Below are 24,704 nucleotides of genomic sequence, written 5' to 3' on the forward strand. Positions count from 1 at the left end.
GATGAAATTTGGTACAGCGATAGACTAGACCTTGGGAAAGGACATAGGCTATATTTTATCCCGGAGATATCCATTGGTTACCGCGGGATTTATGAAAAACTGAAATTCACTTCAATGAGCTATAGGTATACCAATAGTAGGTCTAGTTTGAAATAACAATCTTCCTCGAAATAAGATTTATATTATATGTTCGTAACGGGAGCGAAAACGGGAACCGGAACTCGAATAGGACATGAGATAATCTTCAATTCTAAACTTGTTTATTATTTTTAAAAACCCTATATCTACGCGGACAAAGTCGTGCGGGCATCAGCTAGTAAATTATAATGTAACAAATCTCGATTTACAATTAGACGTACTTTCTCAAAAACGTTCCAAGCCCCAAACATAACATTTTAAGGAATCCGTGTTTAAATTTTCATAAATATTAGTGTATTCCATACATGTGGGTTGGGCTATTAAGTCATGATGTCATTTAAATAGTGGCAGTAGGGCTGCCATTTTTTGTCAGTCCGTTAATACTCGTACGAATCACGTGACCAGTTTTGTTTTCTTAACTCAATTTCAACATGATTGTGGTTTGGGACGTTTTTCTGGAATTGCGTCCAATTGGAAGTGTTTAAGTTATTGCGTTTGTTAAAACACTAATTAATTGCTATTTAGCAATTAAAAAAAGATATCAATCATTTAATGACTGAATTATTGTATGAATTAAATGGTTAATATCCTGTGTTTGTAGCTGTGGAATTAATTCAAGCGTACAAAACCATTCAAGCGTTGCAAATTTGTACGTCTGCTGTTTTTAAATAACGCTGAATATGTCCTAATTAGGACTCATATTGCGTACAAATCAGCGGTATATGATAATAACTAAAAATATTGAAACATTATACATGATTTCATTAATACTAACGAGCCTGTTAAATTTATTGTAATACTAGCTATTTTTTTACGAAAATAAGGCACGAGACGAGCAGGACGTTCAGCTGATGGTAATTGATGCGCCCTACCCATTACAATGCAGTGCCGCTCAGGATTCTTGAAAAACCCAAAAATTCTGAGCGGCACTACAATTGCGCTCGTCACCTTGAGACATAAGATCTTAAGTCTCATTTCCCCAGTAATTTCACTAGCTACGGCACCCTTCAGACCGAAACACATTAATCTTTACACATTACTGCTTCACGGTAGAAATAGGCGCCGTTGTGGTACCCATAATCTACCCGGCATCCTGTGCAAAGGAGGCTCCCACTGGTAGCTGACCCGACAGACCAAAGAGGTTGTAAGTACTACGTAATAAGTGGCGGGACTGGCGAAGTAAAAATCGAATTTTAGTTTAGTATGAAACGTACAGTGATTTGACATATTTGTATTGCGATTGGCGAGGAAGTATATTCCGGCTTAGTTTGAAAGCGAACAGTTGCTTAACTATCTTTATTTTAACTTACGAGAGGTAGACAAATCTATCCTTTTACGCTTACTTACATTTCAATAACCTATCGACATAAAGCATTGGACTATAACTATATTCGACATAACTATAGATAGATAAGATCTTATCATTCCACGGTGACAGCAATGTATCCGTAACTAGAGACACGTTATTGAAAACGGCCGTTAAAGGCGGTGGATCCGGCTCCACCGGCTTTCCGTTTTTTACAAGTATACAGCCATCGTCTGTTAATCTATCAATAACTGCACGTTTCATACAATCAAGTGAATCGCTTTTTTCTCAGAGAGTTTCGCTAGGCTGCGACGCTGTTCTGTCAATAGAAAAGATAGTTATGTACCTAAATTCGGGTCTAATGCCATCGGAAATGTGAAATCAATAATGAGTTAAAAATGAAACGAAAAACGTATTTCTGAATGATTTTATAAAAAGGCATAAAAGGCATTTATTTTCTCAAAATTTATTCCTTTAGAATTCTTTTTGATGTCATTTCTGACAACTACTACCGCTTCGGAAACAGATGGCGCTCTGAGAGAGATGAAGCGGCGAATATATATATAATATGTTGTAATAAAATGATACGGATTAATATCGTATTTATGTAAACAGCTAATACATTACCGCTTGAAATGGATATAGTATGTAATCCGAGAGGCCTATAAACGATACACAATTCCACCATACATTATTTTGTTACATCTCAGCTCTATATTATTATTTTGTTATATATCATATCACGGCACACGGCATATTTTCGACACTTCCAACAAATATTGATTATGTATAAAAATATATAAATGAAATCATAAAATTTGCGGGGCGACCATCTTGGATTTCAAAATTGATCCCAAATTCGTTCTCTGCACCCTCGAGAACATCGGATTCGATATCCATATTCTTGAAATCATAAATTTGCGCGGCGGCCATCTTGTATTTTAAAAATGATTCCAAATTCGTTCTCTGCACCCTCAAAATACCTCGGATACGATATCCATAATGTTGCAATCAAATTTTGCGCGGCGCCCATCTTGGATTTAAAAAAAAACTGCACGATACAAGTCTCTATGGACTTAATTTGTCGTTTCATCGAGTTAGAAATCACAACGATTCTAAAGAAGTTTCATTTCAAAAAGTTTAGAAATTATATACTAACACCTTCCTTGAGAACCACGCTATCCATTGGTGAAAACAGCATGACATTCGGTGAAGTAGTTTTTGAGTTTATTGTTTAATTATAAAGCTATTCAAAAAAAATCGTGTGACAGTATACGTTCTATATTATCTCTGTAATTATTTGATCTGTCTGTTCTGACTCGGAAATATTTATATTATTAAAAACCATTACGAGTACTTAAAAACCAAAGAGAAACTTAACTGAATGTAAGAATTTTAATTTAAACGGAGAGGTGATGAAACCGGTGGAATCTGCTATGTTTTCTGGCATTACTCTGGATTCCTAATTACAATGGGCATATTGAAGGATTCGCGAGCAGACTTAGTTCTGCAGCATACACGGTTAAAAAGATTAGTCAATTAGCTGAAATAGATACGGCGCGACTAGTATGCTTCAGTTATTTCCATGGTACTATGTCCTATGGCATATTGCTATGGGGCAACGTAGCCTATATTAAAACAATATTTGTATTGCAGAAGAGGGCTATTCGCGCTATTTATAACCTAGGTCTTAAAGAATCATTAGGAGCAAAATTCAAAGAAATTAAAATCTCGACTGTTGCTTCTCAATATATTCTTGATAATGTAATGTATGTTCATAGGCACATAAGTGAATTTGCTAGAAACTGTCATAGCCATAATGTTAATAACACCAGGAACAGACATAAACTTATAATGCCTACTACTCGGCTAAGTCGAGTTATCAAGTCTTTTGTGGGGCGATGTATAAGCTTTTACAATAAGATCTCAGAAAATGTTCAAAACAAAAGTATTGCGTTATTCAAAAGAATTGTTAAAAAACGTTTGTGTGGTAAAGGTTACTATAACATACATGACGTTCTTAATGATACCGCAGATATCATTAAGATATAATTAAGCGACCGCCATCAGGCTATTAAATAATAATTTAATTGTACAATATTGCATTGTAAATATATTTTATCTATGAAAAAAAAGCCCACTGAGTTTGTTGCGCCCATTCTTCTCAAGCCTGAGGCATTCCTTTTGAAATGGGTCTAATGGGGTAGTTTTTGACTTTCGATAAGTAATGTCACACCCTATTTTGTATAAAAATATACTTGAGACTTGTATGTACTAAGCAGTAAAAAAATATTGAAATTCATAAAAAAAAAAAAAATATTTTATATAAATTATAAAAAGTTGAAAAATCTTACGCAGTGATAAAGTTGTAATTTTTGTTTTTGTATTTGAATCCCTTGCGCATTATCTATTTCTTGTACTTGCGTACTAAATTGGTGCCTAAGCAATAAAACACTATGTCACTTAATTTTTTTTTTAATTTGTGAATGCATATATTCTTTATTATTATCATTATGAATATGATTTCAGGCAGCATGGCGTTTCTCTGTCAGCCATTGGGGAGTATATTCTCTGGGCCCCTGATGGATCACTTCGGTCGAAAAAAGGCTCTATTCCTGGTGAACATACCGCATCTAATCGCTTGGATGCTCATGTATTTTGCCTGGAATGTTCCTTCTCTGTTCATCGGCAATGCATTGCTTGGGATTGGAACTGGGATCATGGAGGCACCGTCTGTTACTTATGTTGGTGAGATAAGGTTAGTTGGACATTTTCTTTAAGAAGTTTTCAACGGATGAGCATTTTTTTATGGAAGAGGAGGAGAAACGAGCGTACGGATCACTTGATGTTAAGTGATCACCGCTGCCCACATTCTCTTGCAACACCAAAGGAATCACAAGAGCGTCGCCGGCCTTTCCTAATCAATTATTGAAGATTAAGACATCCATTTCCATCCTACTTACACTTACGAACTACTTTAAAATAATTCCTAAATACAGTTTAGCATTTATAATAAATGTTTTAGTGAATTTATATTACTTCAAATGATTTATATAATGTGGTTCATTTAATTTTAACAAACATTAGTAAGTAAGAAGATGGCGCTGCAAGCAAGATTCGAAATACAATTAAGAAAGACTTATTGCATAAAATAATAAAGTTTGATACAGAATAATGATATAAATTCTAATAAGTTAAGTATTTTAACAATAAATGAAACATCGAACATCTTCAAAACATTCAAACAGTCAAAACAGTGTCTATTAAATATCAGAACTTAATAATTAACGGTATTATGTTTACAAATAGCTATTTGTATTTAATTCTTATATATTTCAGATATATCTATAACAATTAATATTCATTCTAACGATAAACTAAAACATAAATATCAAAAGTTGCGAACTATTTCCGGTAGGTGGCGATTTGCGCCTATAACTAATAATATGGTGGCACTGGTAAATACGAACGAAGTCGCAGGCAACAGCTAGTTAAGCATAAATTATTAGTAAGCTGCCTGCTCGTAAGTCAAACAAATCATATTTTCTGCTTTCCTGTACATAAACACGGCTGTAAACTGCTTCATAAATATTAAAATAGTTATATTATCATATTATTATTTCTTCATTTACAATTAATAACTAACTGTTGCAATAAACATATTAAACATTACGAAATTTCTGCTGATTTACTTGACTTGAATTAGGTAAATTCCATTGAATTAGGTAAGAACAAAAATATATTTCGAAATCTTCTCAATTCTTTAGTTATTTACGCCGTGAAACGGTATGGTTATAGTTATGATTTGTAACATTAACCATACTGTTAGGTTCCGTTTACACAAATAAAATTTGAAAACAAAATTTATGAATGTACGGGACTCGAAGCCGCGACCTCTTGCGTTTCGTCAGAGCGCTCTTTCAACTGGGCCAACCATTTGAGTGACGTATTGTTAATAAATCTTGCAAGCTTTGTTCAACTCTCAGGTTGAATATGAAGTCAGACGAAGCCTCAAATTTTGTTTGTGTAATGAATCCCAGAAGAAAAGGGTTATCACTTTAAAAAAAACGTTACAAATTGTTTAGATTCTGTTCACTATAACCATACTGTTACAAATACTGTTCAAAACTAAATTAAGTCTAGATTGTTTAGTTACTTAAGCCGTGAAACAGTAACACACAAACTGTAATAATCACATGGATTTGAATACCTTATTAGGAGGATGTACGACGAATTAAATTATGTACTTCATTAAAAAAATATAATATATAGTTTTATGAAAATTTATTGAAGTAGGCATTACTTTGCGTAAATCCATAATTATACAAATGATTTGAGTTTTCTTTAGTGTTAATTCCGCCTATATTTGTCTTTAAACAATTCGACATGGGTTTCGCTTCTACACGAGGCATCCTCAGGACGTGTTGTCTCGCCAAAAGTAGTTGTAGTCGTAGTAGTAAGTGTAAGTAAGTGTAGTAACAGTAGTTTGAGTCTCGTGCCAGATTTTGGCGAGACAACACGTCCTGAGGATGCCTCGTGTAGAGCCGAAACACGTGTCGAATTGTTTAAAGACAAATATTGGCGGAATTAACACTAAAGAAAACTCAAATCATTTGTATATAGTCTTATTTTTCTACTTTCATAATTCCTAACGATTCCTAACGAGCTAGATTATAAATAGCGCGAATATAGAATATATCGAACTGATATAAAAAATAAGCCAAAAGGTATAGGAATAGGAACTCCTAAATGACGTAATTTCATTATCATTCGTCCTAGTCGTGTCTTGGCTCGACGAAGATTCCATGACTCCCTAGTAATATTCCTTACTAAAAAGGTTTAAATAAAGAAAATTACTGTTCAAATACCGGCTTTTTTCATTACAAACTGCGACACCACGATCAAGAAATTCTCATGGTGGTTAGATGAATAATAAGTCGTACGTCTAGCTGGGCTGTGACAGCTGTGAGCACGTCAAAAAAAATCGCGGTGTACTGTTAAACTCTATTGTCAGCAAAGTATGCACACCTAAACAAAGTGACATACGTATCGCGAGTGTAAGACGTAGCTTGTCACACACAATAAAGTAAGAAGCCTGACCGAACAGTGAGTCTTACATTACATCTAGTCTCGTTTGGTGTCGAGATATTCGGCTCGTTGGGTCCGGAGGCACGGAAAATGTACAAAATACTATCTACGCGCTTCAATACGGCTACTGTGTACCCAAGCAATGGCAACTATGGGCACCATTGGGGGGCTCCTTTGCACAGGATGCCAGCTAGATTGTACTTACTACAACGGCGCCTATTTCTACCGTGAAGCAGTAATGTGAAAACATTATTGTGTTTTCGTCTGAAGGGCGCCGTGGCTAGTTAAATTACTGGGCAAAGGAGACTTAACATCTTATATCTCAAGGTTCGTCACCTTTACGCTCAAGGTTCGTCTACTTTACCGTTACGCGCAATTGTATTGCGGCTCTGAATTTGTGAGTTTTTCAAGAATCGCGGCGAATCCGGCGCAAATAATCTGAGCGGCACTGCATTGTAATGGGCAGGGCGTATCGATTACCATCAACTGAACGTCCTGCTCGTCTCATCCCTTATTTTCATAAAAAAAACCTATTTCGATCAACGGATTAGCCTAGCTATTCAATGCGACAATAGTGCCAGTATTCTTGGCACACTTCCCCGTAATGATAGTTTTAATTAAAATACTAGCATAGTATTGTAAATATAGTTTTACGGATGGGAAAGTAAATAGAAGTTAAAAAAAAAACTAAAAAACACGCTTTTTATAGAAAATCGAACTACGAAATAGAAAATTGCCTTATAGATGATAGATGAAAATTGTATGAATTAACAAAAATCTTATTTTGCAAATTGAAAGAAGGATTAATTTTATCAAATTAATGTATTCTCATCGGTCCGGATAAATTTCCGAAGTTTGAACGAAATCTGGCCGTTTAAAATTTAATGAGTCGGTTACAAACAAACATACATACAGGTGAAGCTAATAAAAAGTGTGTCAAGAGTCGGGAACGTTAGTATGGACAATGTATCCTCTCTAAAGACACCGACAATATCAAATAACGGTTGGCAAGTTATTAGACAACATCGCGTATTTTTCCACGTCTTCTGCATGTGAAGTTATTCGAGTATTATTTCCGTGTTGTAGGAATTTCTGATTAATTAATTCCTATAATGCAACCATCCATCGTTTACAAATGTATGTATGGGCCGTGATGTGCAACTTGTACATTGGATACAGTTCGTGAATTTTTCCACTGATTTAAATAGGAGCTCATTAGCACAAACTTTTATAGGCTCAATATCGTCAGAACAGAAATATCTTTTTAAGCAAGAAAAACAAAAAAAGACTAATTAGAAAAAAAACAATTGTGTTTTTTAAAACAAATTTATATAATGTAATAAAAAATTAAAATAATGTCATAATGATGCTAAGTTGGGTTGTAGGGGTTCGATCACACGCTCTCTCTCGTACACGTGAGGTTATATCTGGCGCCTGAATCTATGCGGCCACCGAGACTTTTAAAGAGTGGTTGAAATTAATGATTCAACTTCACCCCTTCTCTGCGGCCGGCAGCAATACGATATGCAACAGTTTGACAACATACTCCACTTTCAGAAAAATTACAAAAAAGGGAAAAGCACCGTGCGCTAATTCTGTTCTGAAAGGAGCTGACTCAATACATTGTTGCGTGAGTGCTCGCAGAAGACACTAACACGATTATGGTTTTCAACAGCCCTTCGTGACATTTGGACTAGATAGTTGCTGTAGTTAACATACAACGGTAATTAATTCTTGTAATATTTTCAAGACTGAAGTACCACTTGCAATCAAACTTTGGTAGGAACTACCATTCAAGATGTTCCCAAAACGATTGTTTTACTTTTTTGTCCCAGTTAAAGCTAGCGCAGGCTACAAGTTCTGTATAAACATGGTTTGAATATTGTTTACTGTACGTAAGGGCTGCAAATAAAGCTATATAAATATGTGTCTTTGTGCCAACCGCTTAGCGAGAACCACTTGATATATTGATCGAGGTTCTTTAGTCAACGTCTAATAATTTTTTTATGAAAATAAGGGACGAGTCGAGTAGGAGGTTGGTTTGAGCAGATGATGGTTATTGATATGCCCTGCCATTACAATGGAGTGCCGCACAAGATTACTGAAAAACCCAAAACTTCTGAGCGGCACTACGATTGCGCTCGTCACCTTGAGACATAAGATGTTAAGTCTCATTTGCCCAGTAATTTCACAAGCTACGGCGCCCTTCAGACCGAAACACAGTAATGTTTATGCATTACTACTTCACGGAAGAAATAAGCGCTGTTGTGGTACCCATAATCTAACTGGCATCCTGTGCAATGGACCCTCCCACTGGTTATTATGCCGATTACCTCGTTAGCCTAGTCATTCTAGATGTTTCTTGATCGATGGTTTTACGTTCTTGTCACAATCAAAGTTAGCGCAGGCTACGGATTCTGGCATAAACAAGGTTTGAACGAGGAGTATCATGAATCATTCTGATTACAGTGACCCGTCTGTGAGAGGTATTCTGACCACGTTGACCAATTGCTTCACCTCGACGGGAATGTTCATCGCTTATCTGCTGGGAACTGTGCTACCCTGGAGACAAGCCGCGCTTGTTTCTTTAACCATACCGCTGACAACGATGCTTCTTGTTTTATTGGTAAGTTTATATTATACATAGTATTTTCTTTGATTAACTCGAGTGTTACACATTTAAATAAAACACTTTTAAAGGATTAAAACGCGTGATATTATAACTAACGTACTGTAATTGTAACAGTTTAAATTGTTTTTTTTTTTTTTAATTAATATAAGGTCTTCTTTCAGTTAAATGTTACCTCTATAATATTTAAGGTACTTCCCCTCTACGTGGCATTGCCGTGGGACATTCTGTATATTATCACGCTAGATATAGGTATCAGTCTTATTCATAATGACTTATCGGAGGTTTAAAACATCGCTAATTGACGCTCGTTAAAAATGGTATTCATATTTACATATTAGAGCGAAAGAGCTCATTATCTCTTCGATAAACCTGACATGAGTTATAGTAGTGGGAGGACCAGCGCGAGGCTCCTTTGCACAAGATGCAAACTAGATTTTGGGTACCACAACGGCTCCTGTTTCTGCCGTGAAGCAGTAATGGCACGGAGTATCAATTACCATCAGCTGAACGTCCTGCTCGTCTCGTCCGTTACTGTCATAAAAAATACCGTAAGCGTGTTATTATGAATAAGGCGGGTAGTTTTTTCAGCTGCGTTATAGTCGCGCGAAGTCGCAGGCAGTGGCTAGTATATATATAGTGTCTATAATCAATAATAATTTGTATCTAATTATCCGATGGTCAAAGATAAGGACAAATAAATGTTTAGAAACATGTCAACCTTCAAAAGGTTTTAATACACCTTGATATCATTGTTAATGTTTCGAAATATCACATAATTAATAGACATGATTGCGTCGGATAACCGTAAAAGAATTATGTTTATCGTTATCTGAAAATTGTATGGCATTAAAGGGATATTTACATAAAATAATAATTAATCTATTGAATAATCAATTTATTATATTCAAAAGACATTACTATGTGTCTTTAAGTGAATAAATCAATTGAAGTTTTGAAAGCTCGATCTTTCATTCGTCATGATTTAAGTATGGCAGGTAGATATTGAGATTTATAATAATTGAACTAGCTGCCCGGACAGACTTGTCTGTCTGTCAAATGTTAATACTACTAAAAAACAGTTTGAAAAAACTTAAAGACTCGCTTTGGTTGAAAAGATGATGGTTGATATAATAGATGATAAAATTAAGTGCGTATATAACTTAAGAAAAATGAAATTTAAGCAAATTGAAAAATGGAATAATTTTATCAAATTAATGTATTGTCATCGGTCCTCGATAATTCTACGGAGTTTGAACGAAATTTGTGAAGCCTTTACAAGTGGGTCAAAATCGCGCCCAAATGAGTCGGTTACAAACAAACATACATACAGGTGAAGCTAATAAAAAGCGTATAAAGTAATCTATTGTCATTTCCGACTGATCCTGCTATTTATATCTCAGCAATAAACGATAATAACATACAAATATAAATTTCGTAAACTGCAATACTTTATAAACTTATAAGTATTGCTGTCATCTCTGATCTGATGCACCCCAGTATCAGCTCGATCCATTTGACCGCGTGCAACGCAGAGCTCGAATTGTCGAAGAGCCAATGCTCTGTGAACAGCTGGATCAATCGGCGTTGCGTAGAGACGTCGCTTCATTGTGTGTCTTCTACCGCATTTATCACGAGGAGTGTTCCGAAGAGCTGTTTAATTTGATTCCTGCCGCCGAATTCAACCTTCGCACGAAACGCCAGAAATTAGGATAACATCGCCACCATCTGGATGTGTAGCGGTCCTCCACAGTGCGGTTTTCAAGGAGCTTTCCTCCACTACTACAAAGCTGTGGAATGATCTTCCTTGTGCGGTGTTTCTGGGTTGATCCGTCATGGGTACCTTCAAAAAATGCGCGAACACCTTCCTTGCAGGCCAGCAACGCTCTTGTGATTCCTCTGGTATTACAAGATAATATGGGCGGATGTGATCACTTAACACCAGGTTACCCGTACTCTCGTTTGTCCTCCTTTTCTATAAATAAAACTTATTATAAGATTTATATTGGATGGATGTTTGTTATTCATCCAAATTTATTTTATCACCTTCAAAGGATGTTCCTTCAGAAACGATACAATTACGCCAACGAATAATCCAATCATCAAAACATTTTTTAAACGCTGTTTCCGGAATCGAGTTCAGTTCTCGCTGCGAAATCTCCTTTATGTCTCCCACTGATTTAAAACGGGTGTGACAGGAAGTGGTAATTTGAGTTTAGGAAAAAGAATGACGTTGGCTGGAGCCATATTTGGTGAATATGGTGGTTGCTCGATGTTATTTGTTGAAGGTTCGGTCAAAATATAACAAATTGCTTAGATTTGAACGACTGACATATAAAGTTAATTTCCTAATATGCAAATATTGGGGTTGAGCAGGCTTTCAACTGTAAAGTAGATCCTGTAGATGAAGCCACAACCTGAGAGTTGAACAAGGCAAAAATCTATCAATGATACATCACTCGAACGGAACTCAGTTGGAAGAGCGCTCGCACGAAACGCGAGAGGTCGCGGGTGCGAGTCCCGCATCGTTCATAAATTTTTCGTTTTCAAATTTTATTTGTGTAATTAATCCCTGAAGTGAGGCTATAACTTAAAAAAAAAAAAAACAATTTATTTAGTCCCAGAAACACAATAAATTCCATGCAATGACGCCTTGGCGAAAATTAAAATTGAATTATTAACTACAAATTTCCTTTGTACCGTTTGTTAGCAAAAAATGTTTGCATCTCATATTAATTATTTGGGGGTAATAGTTTTGCATAAACAGGAAGATAATTTTACAGACTCTAGAAGAAAATCCTTATTTTTTTCAGGTACCAGAATCGCCAATCTGGCTGTTATCAAAAGGCCGTCAAAAAGAAGCTCTACACTCGCTGTGCCGTCTAAGGGGATGGGCGCAGCCAGAAGACGTCAAAGAAGAATTCGACCAACTAATGCAGTACAATGACGTCATTCAACAGTGCGTAATTTGTGTTAAAGAAGGAAAGTCAGATATCGAACCGTGCGAGCACAACGAATGCAATATTTTCAAGAGAATCATCCAGAAATTCAGGCATGTGTTCTTCGTAAAGGAAACTATGAGACCATTTTCACTTGTGATGGCATATTTCTTTTTCCATACGATGAGTGGACTGCTTCCAGTTCGTCCAAATATGGTTAATGTCTGCCGAGCTCTAGGAATGAAATACGACCCTAAAATCATTACTGTAAGTTGCAATTATATTAATTAGATATATAATATAAGATTCTAGCGCTCCATTAAGTGGAAGTCCAGCCATCTGGTGTGTACTGTCATCTTTGGTCTGGCGCATCCCAATATCGGTAATAGAACAATACCTACCTACACGATTTACACAGCCGCTAAGCAATCTTGGGAGGACAAAACATTAGCTACGCCGCGCCGTCCGCGTCGCCAATCTTTTCGTATGTACTAACCCTAGTGCTCCGCCCAGCTATTGTTGCCGTCACGTTCGTCTCGTTGGCAACGTCGCATCGCGTCGTATTCTTCGCTAACACAGAACACCCCGTTAGCGACAGGCGCGCGACGATTAGCTGACGGTGTGCTCGCATTCAGACAATAATTAATATCGTATGACCGCATAGTTCATAGAAACACGTTCACGACCAAAATATCACTCACTCGTTGAGGCCGTTAAGGGAGTTGCAGTGTTGCAAATCATCACCATAATTTCAGCTTGACGATGCTGCTTCTGGACAAAGGACTCCCCAAAAGCTCTCCATGACGATCGGTCCTGCAGTGCTCTCATCCAACGTTCATTTATAGTTTGGGTTTCTAGGTAATGGGGATCAAAAGATATTCAAGTTCAAACATTTCAATTTCAAATTATTGCAATTCCATAAATATAGTTCTTAAACATAACATTTGGAGTTAATACTATAATTATTATACAAGGCAGTATGTTATGGATACCCAGATTTGGTGTCGCAATTTGGTATGAACAGCAGACCGTAGTAGGGAGACCCATATTTTTATTCATTTTAGGTTGGGCTCGTTTAAAAAATCATTTATGGCATAGTAGCAAGTTTTCTAATAAAAAATTTGCCATAGAGTTACATTCAAAATATGGTTTGTTCTCTAGAACGTGCATACAATGGGCATTTTGAAGAAATTGCTTTGTTTACATTGCGTACTACATGAACTAATTTCAGCATTATTTTAGTTTAAGCAACTATTTTTTTCTTAATAAGGACTGACTGACAATAAGGGACGAGACGAGGAGGATGTTCAGTTGATGGTAATTGATACGCCGTGGCCATTACAATGCAGTGTCACTTTGGATTCTTGAAAAATCCAAAAATTCTGAGCGGCAGTACAATTGCGCTCGTCACCTTGAGACATAAGATGTTAAGTCTCATTTGCCCAGTAATTTCACTAGCTACGGCGCCCTTCGGACCAAAACTCACATTATTGCTTTATGGTACAACCATGGTTGTACCCATAATCTAACCGGCATTCTGCGCAAAGAAGCCTCCCACTGTTAAATGCCCTTAGTCGCCTCTTACGTTACTCCCTATTCATTTTATACCCCGAGGAAGCACAGGATGATTTTCCCCGCGAACCATTGCATATGCTTAACCAGGCCTGCATACACGGGCAGGAGACTCGCAAGGGACGAGCACGTCGTCACTGTTGACAAATATAATCTTTAATTGTTTTTTGCAGGTTGTTGTCGGCGTAGTGTTCATCATCATGAATATTCTCTCCGCTGCGATCGTCAAACTAATCGGGAAACGTAAATTAGTACTTGTCTCATTACTGGCTACTGCCTTCAGTAGTCTGGCTATTAGTGTCTACGCCCACACAAGTCTTCCCGTCGATGTGTTCTCCTACGAATCAAGCACATTCCCGAACCAGAGAGATATCCTACCAGTAGTCCTGTTCATAATGATGGTATCATTCAGTAGTTTGGGGATACCATGGGTGCTTCTATCAGAAGTTTTCCCATTCAGGTGAATGAATATTATATTCTCTTAATAAATCTTAGATAGATATACCGTGACAGCTGTGAATATGTTGTAAAAAATAGCGTTGAAAAGTTAGCCTCTATTGTCAGCAAACGCAAAACGCACACTAAAACAAAATGACATACACTCGACGTGTATCACGAGTGTAAGACATAGCTCACTAAAGTAATAAACATGGCCTGTTATTTTGTGTTGCCTTTCAGCAAGAGGTTGTATGCATATAAATTATCTAAGTATGAAGTTGCGCTCGCTATTTCTTCCGTGAAGGTGTGTGTTATATTGCGATCCCATTGGAATAAAACAAACACTAATCGGCTTAGCCGTTTCTGATATTAGAGTGTACCAAACACACCGACAAATAGTATTAAGTCTGGGGATCGAGCCGATGGCCTTGAGGAAAAATTTCTAGTACGTATTTTTATCTTTTGGAGAATTTTGTTCCTTTATCACGTAGAAGCCACTTACTGAATACAAAGTCTCAACAACTGAAAGATATGAAGCTATGTTATCAAAATTATTGTTTAGTTTGTTTACTTAGATTATTTTACTTTTAGTTTATGTACAGGATCATAATGATTTTTGGAATTTTGTAAAACAAATCTCTTAAAGTTATTAGGTTAACGTTAATAGATAGCTCCGTCGACACTTATGATTTTAGCGGGTACGTATCTACACTACACATGTTTCATATAGAAGTTGGTGTCCAGCAACATAACGCTTATTTGTAAAAAAAAAGCATAAATCTATATCCTAGTCCTTCCAAATAAAATTGGCATAAAGCTATTCTTGAGAATAAACTAAGAATATACAAAATGCTTACAAGTAGACATTTTTCTTCATCATCAGCTGTAAGACGTCCAATACTGGACAAAGGCTTCCCCTAAAGATTTCCACACAGCTCGACGGATAGATAGCTATTGGAACAGTAAATTACTGGAATGGTTACCACGTAGCGGAAGACGTAGTGTTGGTAGGCACCCCACAAGATGGACCGACGATCTAGTCAAGATCGCCGGAATAGTTTGGATGTGGGCAGTGCAGGACCGATGGTCGTAGAGATCTTTGGGGGAGACATTTTGCTTATCTTATATCATTAAACGAGCAATTCTTGTATATATATAATCTGAATCTCGGAAACGGCTCCAACGATTTTCATAAAATTAAGTATGCAAGGGATTTCGGGGGTGATAAATCGATCTAGCTAGGTTTCAATGTAAAAAAAAAAGTTTTATCCATGTTTGAATGAGAAACAGCTACAATAACATTAGAATACAAAGGTAAATTTCGCCATTATATACAAGACTATTATAGCTCAGATGGGACATTGGGTGATCCGGATAGCAGAAGACCCCGGTTCGAATCCAGATGTCCTATTAGTTTTTTTTTTGTTCAAGTTTTGTACATTCTTAAAAATCCGAGCAAGGCTCGGTCGTCCGGATATTTATTGGTTAATTCGGCAAGTATATTTGTAAGGCTGCTTGACATTCGGAAAATTACAAAATTATCATTGTATTGACAGTGTTGTCAGCGATATAGTCAACATTTTGCATATTTTTGGTTTATTCTCAGGTATGACTTTAACACAAGTTTATTTGTTAGTCCGTTTGTCTTTATCTTACCTTTGTCACTACAGAATTACATGACAGGGAGAAGTAATTTTAAGCATGGAGTAACTTTACATATTAATAAGACTGATAGTAGACCTCACTTCAACCGAAAAAATCCACTACTTAAGGAAGGCCTCCCCTACAGATCTTCATTATGATCGGTCCTTCGCTGTCCTCAACCAACGTAATGCGCCGATCTTGACCAGATCATCGGTCCATCTTGTGGGGGGCCTATCCACACAGCGTCTTCCAGTACGTGGGAATTATAGGAATTAATTGCTCCTATCTGTCCGTCGAACTATGTGCCCTATCCACTGCCACTTCGGTTTCGCAATCATGTGGGGTATATCGGTGGTTTGGTTCTCCTGCGAATCTCTCATCATTTCTTATTCGACCTCGAAGGGAACTACGAGCATAGCTCTCTTCATAGACCAAGTCTGCATTCCTTAACGGCCGCTCCCAATATTCAGTCTATCTCTTACTTGAGATAAAAATCTTAACTATCGTTGACTTCTCTGTCCCAATAAACTTATCGACGGTAATTCACCTTATCCGTACACGCTGTATGTCAATGGGACGACGTATAGCTTACCAGCGATAGAAGTTTGTATGGAAATTGTAATTCACGTGTCCCAATAACGGCCGTTCCCAATATACTATCCACAGATAGAGATAAATTACTACCTTAGCTACTGTCAGTAATTAGCTGTCAATAATCTGAAGCTGTCCCAATATACCCGATAAGTAATTCTTATCACCTTATATTGGGACGCGTGAATTGCAATTTCCATACAAACTTATATCGCTGGTAAGCTATACATCGTCCCATTGACAGACAGCGTGTACGGATAAGGTGAGTTACCGTCGATAAGTTTATTGGGACAGAAAAGTCAACGATAATTACGATTTTTATCTCAAGTAAGAGATAGACTGAATATTGGGAACAACCGTAAGGCAATCAAAGAATGACTTATCGGCTATATTGGGTTAGCTTCAGATTATTGACAGCTAATCACTGACAGTAGAAGGTAGAATTTATCTCTATCTGTAGATAGTATTGGGAACGGCCGTAAGAGAGTAGACATAACCTAACATAAAAATCTTGTATTGTTTATTCTAATATAAAATGATTTATTTCTTTTTCAGGAGTCGAGGAATGGCTACGTCCCTAGCAGCTGCCGGCGGCTACGTCATATTCTTTATAGCTACCAAGACTAATTATAATTTAGAAGCAAACTTCCATTTAAGCGGTACATTCTCTTTCTACGGTATTTTAGGTATAGTCGGTACATTTTACCTCTACTTTTTCTTGCCAGAAACAGAAAATAAGACTCTTATAGAAATAGAAGGATACTATAAAGGTAATCAAAGAATATTTGCTGATGATTTCTTAATAAATGCGTTTAGAAAGAAACGCTGTGCCAGTAATGATGTTGATAAACCAATGCTAGTCAGATAACTACCTCATGTCTATGAAAATGTTCTTGTTTTTTTTTAATTTTGGTACTAATGTATCTAAGTATACTTAATGTATAGTTTAAATATAATTTTATATGCGATAATATACATAACTAGCTGTCCCAGCAAACGTTGTATTGCCGATATTAAACTCGCGATACAAAAGTAACTGTTGATCGTAGATGGGTGAAAATTTGAAGTTGTATGTATTTTTTAATGCTGGTTCATACTCAAATTTGAAAAAAAAAATGTCAAAAAAATTAAAAAAATTAAATTCGTGTGGACCACCCTTAACATTTAAGGGGATGAAAAATAGATGTTGTCCGATTCTTAGACCTACCCAATATGCACTCAAAATTTCATGAGAATCGGTCAAGCCGTTTCGGAGGAGTTCAAAGTTTAACACCATGACACTAGAATTTTATATATTAGATGAATGGTAGTAGTATCGCTATCCAATCTCTATTCGGGCGCGAATGTAAGAGAGATTTAAATGAACGAGTAGCGATAGACTTACAATATACTACAGTAGAAACGACTTGACAGCCCGGTAAAGCTTGAGAAATTTTGAATATCAATGTTGGTGTTAGCTGGTGATTTAATCATTCATCATTTATACGTCTAGATAGACTGTGACAGCTGTAAATACGTCGAAAAAAATTAAGTTTAGAATTAACCTCTATTTTGAGCAATTCACGCACACTAACACAAAGTGTCTAAACTAATATTCCTGGCCTGTTTTTATCGGTTGTCTAACAGCAAGAGACTCTATCTAGACGTATAAATTATCTGAGTTTATAATTTTATTCATCTGATATTATACAACAAATATACCTATACCACGGACTAATTAAAAAAGAAGGACTCCGCGCCATGATATTAGCAAGTGAGGCACCGTTATACTAGTGTGTGTGCGGTTACGGGGTATATCAGATACACAATTTTTTCTCCCTTCAATAATCATATATCCACAAATACTTTTATAATATTGTTTTTACACTTTTTCACAACGCACAACGGCGACGCTAACTGATCTGTCACAGACGATGGCAAATCTCATAATGGCGGCCGATCGGCTTGTATTAGTGTAAGTGTATGCGTGGGGCTATATATTTACACGTTTTGTTTTGGTGCCTCACTGTTATGTAAGGTGACACGGAGTCCTTCTTTTTTTAGTCGTCCGGATTTTAAAGATCGTAAGTATAGGTCATACTTACGATCTTTAAAATCCGCACATTTGGGCATTATATAATTTGCACCTTAGTTTAATAATTAAACGGGCATTAAATTAGAAACGATTGTACAAAATCTTAAAATTTACAACTCGATTGCTAGGAAATATTTGATAAAATCGTCCATTGGCTTGTAATCCAATATAAAACACAAAAAATAACAAAAGATAAAAGGCTTTTACGTCTTTTATTCCGTCCGTGTGTCATCATCAAATCATCATATCAAATTGGATAAATATTCGGGTTTTGGCAACTCAAATACACATAATATAAATATATATAAAAGAATATTAGCCAAGTTTTACATAATATAGATATTAAGCCTTTTTATATCATAATATGCTCCATTTAGGCATATATACTATAGTGATTAATGGTAATAGGAAGTCTAGATATGTATTATAAATTCAGTCAATCTGATTAAATGTGTGTGTACTTATGTATGCCCGCAAGAAGTTATACTTATTTGGCCTAACAAAGCAAAAATCCTTAAAATTGTTTATTCCTCGTGCTACTCTACATTTGTAGAAACAACAATATTGTAAAAATCTTGCAATGATGGCTTTGACAATACGGCTGTACGGGCTTGAACACTTTGCCTATCATAATAATGGACGAAGAAACCAAAAACAACGAATGTCGCAAACTTCACCTTACTTTTGTGTTATAGTGTTGCGCGCGCATCTTAAAATTTCACCCTCATAATTTTCTCATAACGCGCCTAAAAAGTGTAACTTCAAAACTAAAAAGTTTTGTGAATAAATAAAGTAGCCACCGTAAGTATAATCTGGCGGCGAGGCACAGACAACAGATAATTGTATTAATACAATCCTCAAAATTCCTTGTAATTATTTTTTTAATTTACGGCTTTAGACACATGTCCTTTACGCCATCTTATAATTAAATTTTTAAATTTCAAAAGTATGTTATACACAGATAATGTGTTTTGATGGTTTTTGTTTCTCTTCACTTTAGTTTTTTTTTTATTTAAGTAGGTAAATACTTAATTGATAATTTAGGACCAACGATAATAATGTAACGAATTTAATTGTGTTCATGAGTAATTGTTAACTGAGATTACACTATTTTTATTAAATTATTGTATTATTTCATATCTTATGAATTGTCAATTATGACAACACCAATTTATCAATGTATATATCTTGGTTATCGTCTTCTCTTAGACGCTGCTACAAATAGTTGCACAATAAGAAAAATATGGCCAGGTAGAGGCGAGCAAAAAATATACCTGCGCATGACAACTACATATTATACAAAGTAAACTAACTAAATTACATTACAACAAGAAAAATTACAAAGTTTACGCTCATAGCTCCAAAAAAATTTACATTAAAGGCCGGACCGCACTGGAGCGGCGCTGCGCTTCATGTAGTTCTACGGTACCTAACGCATTACAACTGCAGTAAATGGCAGCTCGCGTCATTTCTATACCAGTTTGCGTGCGAGCAACATTACAAGATAACGAGATAGTGACTATAATTCGGTCATTATTTCTTTATTGTGTGCTCAAGAAAAACGAGTTATAGTCAAAATCTTCTCTCGGAGGCATTTATGCAGCGACGCGCAGTGCAGTGCTGCTCCAGTGCGACATGCACCGTAGAAAAAGATGGAAATAATAATTTGACGTGCGTTCCGACTTTAAGTCGGAAAAGTACAACGTAGTCATCAATCTACTTCAGTCATGGTTTTGTGTGGAGTGTCAAGGAGTCACAGCTAAAATAAAGAGACTTTCTTGATCTTGTTGTGAAACCTCCCAGCAATGCACTGCTTACTTGTATTTTTGTGGTTCACAAACGCCTCGATCACTCGCATAGACTCGTCGATTCATTGAGTGTCTTCTATCGCATTCATCACAGGGGGCGTTCCGAAGAGCTGTTTCACCTGATCCCCACCATCTCGATGTGTCGCGTTCTTCCACAGTTCGGTTTTCAAGGGGCTTTCTTCAATGTACAACAAAACTGTGGAATGAGCTTCCTTGTGCAGTGTTTCTGAGACGATACGACATGGGTACCTTCAAAAAAGTGCGTATATTTTTCTAAAGGGCCGGCAACGCTCTTGTGATTTCTCTGGTGTTGCAAGAGAATGTGGGCGGCGGTGATAACTTAACACCAAGTGGCCCGTACGTTCGTTTGTTCTCCTTTTCCGTAATAAAATAAAATCTTAGACTTTTCAGCAAGTCTCTGGACCTAGTCACAAGGCACGAACTACTCAAGCATGGTTGGAAGTCAAAGTTCCGAACTTTACAAGGGCTGAGGAATGGCCGCTTACGTTATACTTAAATGTCTAGAAAAAGAAGTCAACTTCCCATGGAAATAGTGTGTTAATCCATAGATTTGTGGGCACATATTAAAGGGCTGCATTAAAGCCAAAAGTAGAAATCTTCCTTATTTATTTCTGAGATTTCAATACCAGTGGGAGACTCCTTTGCACAGGACGCCAGCTAGATTATGGGTACCTTTAATTTTCCAACAGCGCCTTTTTCTGTCGTGAAGCAGTAATGTGTAAGCATTATTGTGTTTCAGTCTGAAGGACGCCGTAGCTAGTGAAATTACTGGGCAAATGAGACTTAACATCATGAGGCTCAGAACATTTAGGTTCTTCAATAATTCTAAGCGGCACTGAATTGTAATGGGCGTCTCGTCCCTTATTATCAATAAAAAAATGCATATAAGTTTCATTGGAAGACGCAGTTTTGGTAGGACAATATGGATCGATCAAGATTGCCGGAATAAGATGGAAGAGAGCATCGCAGGACTGATCGTCGTGAAAATCTTTCGGGGAGGCCCTTGACCAGTAGTGGTCGTCTTGCAGCTGAAGTGAAGAAGTGTTATTAAGATTGCATTACGACATAAACAATGAATGCCAGACCAGTCTAGGTATGTGTTGTGAAGTTTATCTAACAAATCTTCAAGTTATTAGTAAGTATGTATTTAATTTTCAATCTTCAATTGAGAAATACTTATCGCAAAGCTAATATTGAAAGTGTGTGTGTATTTGTTATAAATTACTATTACTATATTAATATTATATTATAAAAAATATTTTTAATTAATAATTTATTATTTGAAAGAGATCTCTAGTTTCACCCATTTCTGTAGTGATCCATGAATTAGGTCTATTGCAATTTGAATCATAATATTTTGTGGGTTTTTTCAATGTCACTTTGCTATATAATTTTTCATCAGCCGACGTATTTTCAGAACTTTTATCTTCGTCGCAATCTAAAAAAGGAATACTTGAATTATTTCTTAATCTTTCTCAGAAATTTAAATGATAATTAGTTGCTAAATGATATTAGCTGCACTGTTGAATGAAAACCAATAGTTGTTATAGTTAAAATCAAGAGCTAAATTATTTGAAATATTTCAAAGATCTCAAACCTTACAGTTCTTCGGATTACAGGTGCTGAATTAAGGTAAGCTTCTGAAGAAGAGAATTTTGCGGAAGCGAGTGGATTACTTTAGATTGTTGGATTATATCTTACTAAAGTAAACTTTTAACAACATTTAAAGAAATCTATTGAAGTGGAATGAGACTGAGAGAATGAGAGTGAGATTATCTTTTTCACTGATTTACTTCCAACCCCACCTCGTATATAAAGAGGAAACGATGAAAAATGTCCATATAATTGATAGAATCATTAGTCGTTATGTGGTATGTTTAAGTATAATTTATTTTAGACACTGTAGCCTTATACTAGCTTGTTTTAAGAGTCACCATAATAAGTCTGTTGACTACATAGTAACCTCGTAGTCTCTGCTACTTACGAGCACAGGCTGTTTTATTCATTTCTATGATATCAAAGAATACCTACATGAATCACATTAGATAAGGTTCAACATCCTTCTACGATTTCTATTCCTTCGTGTGGTTGTAATCCAGGTGATTGGTCTTTGACAATTTGTATTTTTGCAGCGCATTCCAGAAGTGGTTGATCGTGTCTTCTTTGTCAATATAACTTTACTGGGTGTAGATATCACTTCAAACGATGGGTTTGATTCTGATGAAGAAGGTGTGTTCGTTTTTATAGTCTGAGTTGTCATTTCTGTGGTCTCAGTTGTAGATAGTGTCGTTGATATAGTGGTTCGAGCTGTTGTTTCTTTGTCAGGCATGGTGTATGTTGATCTAGTCATCCTACTAGAAGATTTACTGTATTCGGTGGTTAATTCAGGTTTAGTTGTATGTACATTAGCAGTAATTGTTCTAGCTGTACTACTTCTAGTTGGTGGATCCAATGTTAGTGTCTGATCTTCTTTACTTGACATTGTCCGTGTTTGGATATTTTCTGTTGTCGTTTCCCATGTCTTAGGAAATTCACATGTAACAGGCGAATGAAATTCACCCGATGATTCTACCTCACTTTCTGTGGAATTTATATAAAATTCAGTAGTTTTTCTATGCTGTGTTGTATCGCTAGTCGTTGACGAAACATTGTAAGCAAAAGTTGTTGCCGCTGTTGTTTTTTCAATAACCGTATCCGTCATATTCATAAAAGTTACAGTATCGGTAGTTTCAGGTGTCATCTGATCTGTCAGAATTGAAAGAATCGTGATATATTCAGTGGTGGTCTCCCAAGTTTTGGGTCTATTACAACAAAAACTTTCAGTTATATCTGGACTCAATGTTGTAGATTCTCTAGTCTCAATCGAGGTTTTTATCGTAGTGGAATATGTTTCTAATGTTACATCGCAACATTCATTTATTTCCGGTTGATCTAAAACTAGAGTTGTCGGTACATGTAAAGTTGAAGATATATAATTAACATTACCACAATCGTTTGGTTTTTCCTGTACAGTTGTAGTCTCCGTCGTGTGGCCTATGCAGCATTCCATATCAGTTTCCTGATACCCTGAAAGAGGAATCTTTTCTCAAACCTCAGATATCCAGTCATGTATAAGAATAATTTAATCATTTCTAATCATGTTTCTTTTAAAAATAACTTCTGAATGACTTTTATGATGAAACACAAGATGAAAGTCAAATTCTAAAATAAAAACTTTATTTTATTATTTTTTATTATATTTCACTTGGTGAAATATTTAACAGGAATAGTTTGATACACTCGAGGTACATTGGCTGCGGGCATTTGTCGTGTACTCTGAAAACAATATAATGTAACAATATCTTTTGATATTTTATAACGAAGAATATATTCTGAATTTAGCAAAAAATTTTCTGAAGTGTAAAACCAATATAATTATATATATTTGATAATACAATGAATAAATAATATTATACCGGTATTCTAAATGATTTAAATATATTACGTATAAATTTTTAGATGAAACTCTATTTAATGCCAACTTGACGTTTTAACATCACTTTTGTATTGATGCCAGATATGTTTGTGTAAAATTTCAAATGTCATACGCTCAGAAAAACCGTGAATATACAGTTGTCCCAAAAAAGTATCAAGTGGATGTATAGAATTAGACCATTCTTTAGCCCCGCCCGCCATATTATAATATTTTGTGATACTTTTCGAATTTTGTGTTTTTTTCGAATCCCGACTTTCGCGAGTTTAATTAGTAGCCAAAACACTTGTAGCCAGATTTGGCACCATAATGTTATAAAAATGGAACCCCATAGTTGGTTAAAATTCAAGATCTACATTAATGTTTAGATTTTTATCAAAAACTGGAAAATTTTACTACATATCACATTTCCATATAAATTTCATTTAGCTAATGATATTATGTATATGTCAACAATTCATTTGAAAAAACGGTACTATTACAAAAACTCCGCTGTCCGTCTGATACTTAGACAGTTGAAATTTTCACAGATGATGTATTTCTGTTGCCGCTACAACAGCAAATACTATATAACTAATATTTAATCCCATTTAACAAACGTGTTTTTATATAGATGATATTTTTATAGATAATGGTGCGGAACCCATTATGCGAGTCTGACTCGCCGGATTTCAGCAGTGTCTGAAATTACTGAGCTAATAAGACTTAACATCTTAGGGCCGGAACGCATTACAACGGCACTGCGCAGCACTGCACAGCACGGTACAAAGCATCTAAATATTCTTTCTTATAACGTTGCTCGTACGCGAACTGGTAAAGAAATGACGCGAGCTGCCGCTAATTGCAGTCGTAATGCGATAGGTACCGTAGAGCGAGGTAAAGCGACTCGCCGCGCAGCGCCGCTCTCATGCGGTCCGACCTTTATGTCTCAAACTAACGAGCGACGTTGCGATGCCGCTAGAATTGTGAGCTTTTCATGAATCC

At 36.1% G+C, this 24,704-nt stretch overlaps 1 protein-coding gene across 2 annotated transcripts in view; it reads left to right on the forward strand.

Moving 5' to 3' along the window:
* The window catches only part of LOC126975936 (facilitated trehalose transporter Tret1-like), an 87,372-nt gene extending 68,502 nt beyond the window's left edge, over window positions 1-18,870 (forward strand). For both annotated transcript variants that reach the window (XM_050824066.1, XM_050824057.1), the window contains exons 4-8: window positions 3,974-4,202; window positions 9,002-9,158; window positions 11,975-12,367; window positions 13,846-14,132; window positions 16,901-18,870. In XM_050824066.1, coding sequence (XP_050680023.1) covers window positions 3,974-4,202; window positions 9,002-9,158; window positions 11,975-12,367; window positions 13,846-14,132; window positions 16,901-17,213 — 1,379 coding nt within the window. In that variant the 3' untranslated portion in view covers window positions 17,214-18,870. The remainder of the gene's footprint in view (window positions 1-3,973; window positions 4,203-9,001; window positions 9,159-11,974; window positions 12,368-13,845; window positions 14,133-16,900) is intronic.
* The last annotated feature ends 5,834 nt before the right edge of the window (window positions 18,871-24,704 follow it).

The sequence above is a fragment of the Leptidea sinapis genome, chromosome 2 (assembly GCF_905404315.1).
Source record: "Leptidea sinapis chromosome 2, ilLepSina1.1, whole genome shotgun sequence".
Lineage (NCBI taxonomy): Eukaryota > Metazoa > Arthropoda > Insecta > Lepidoptera > Pieridae > Leptidea > Leptidea sinapis.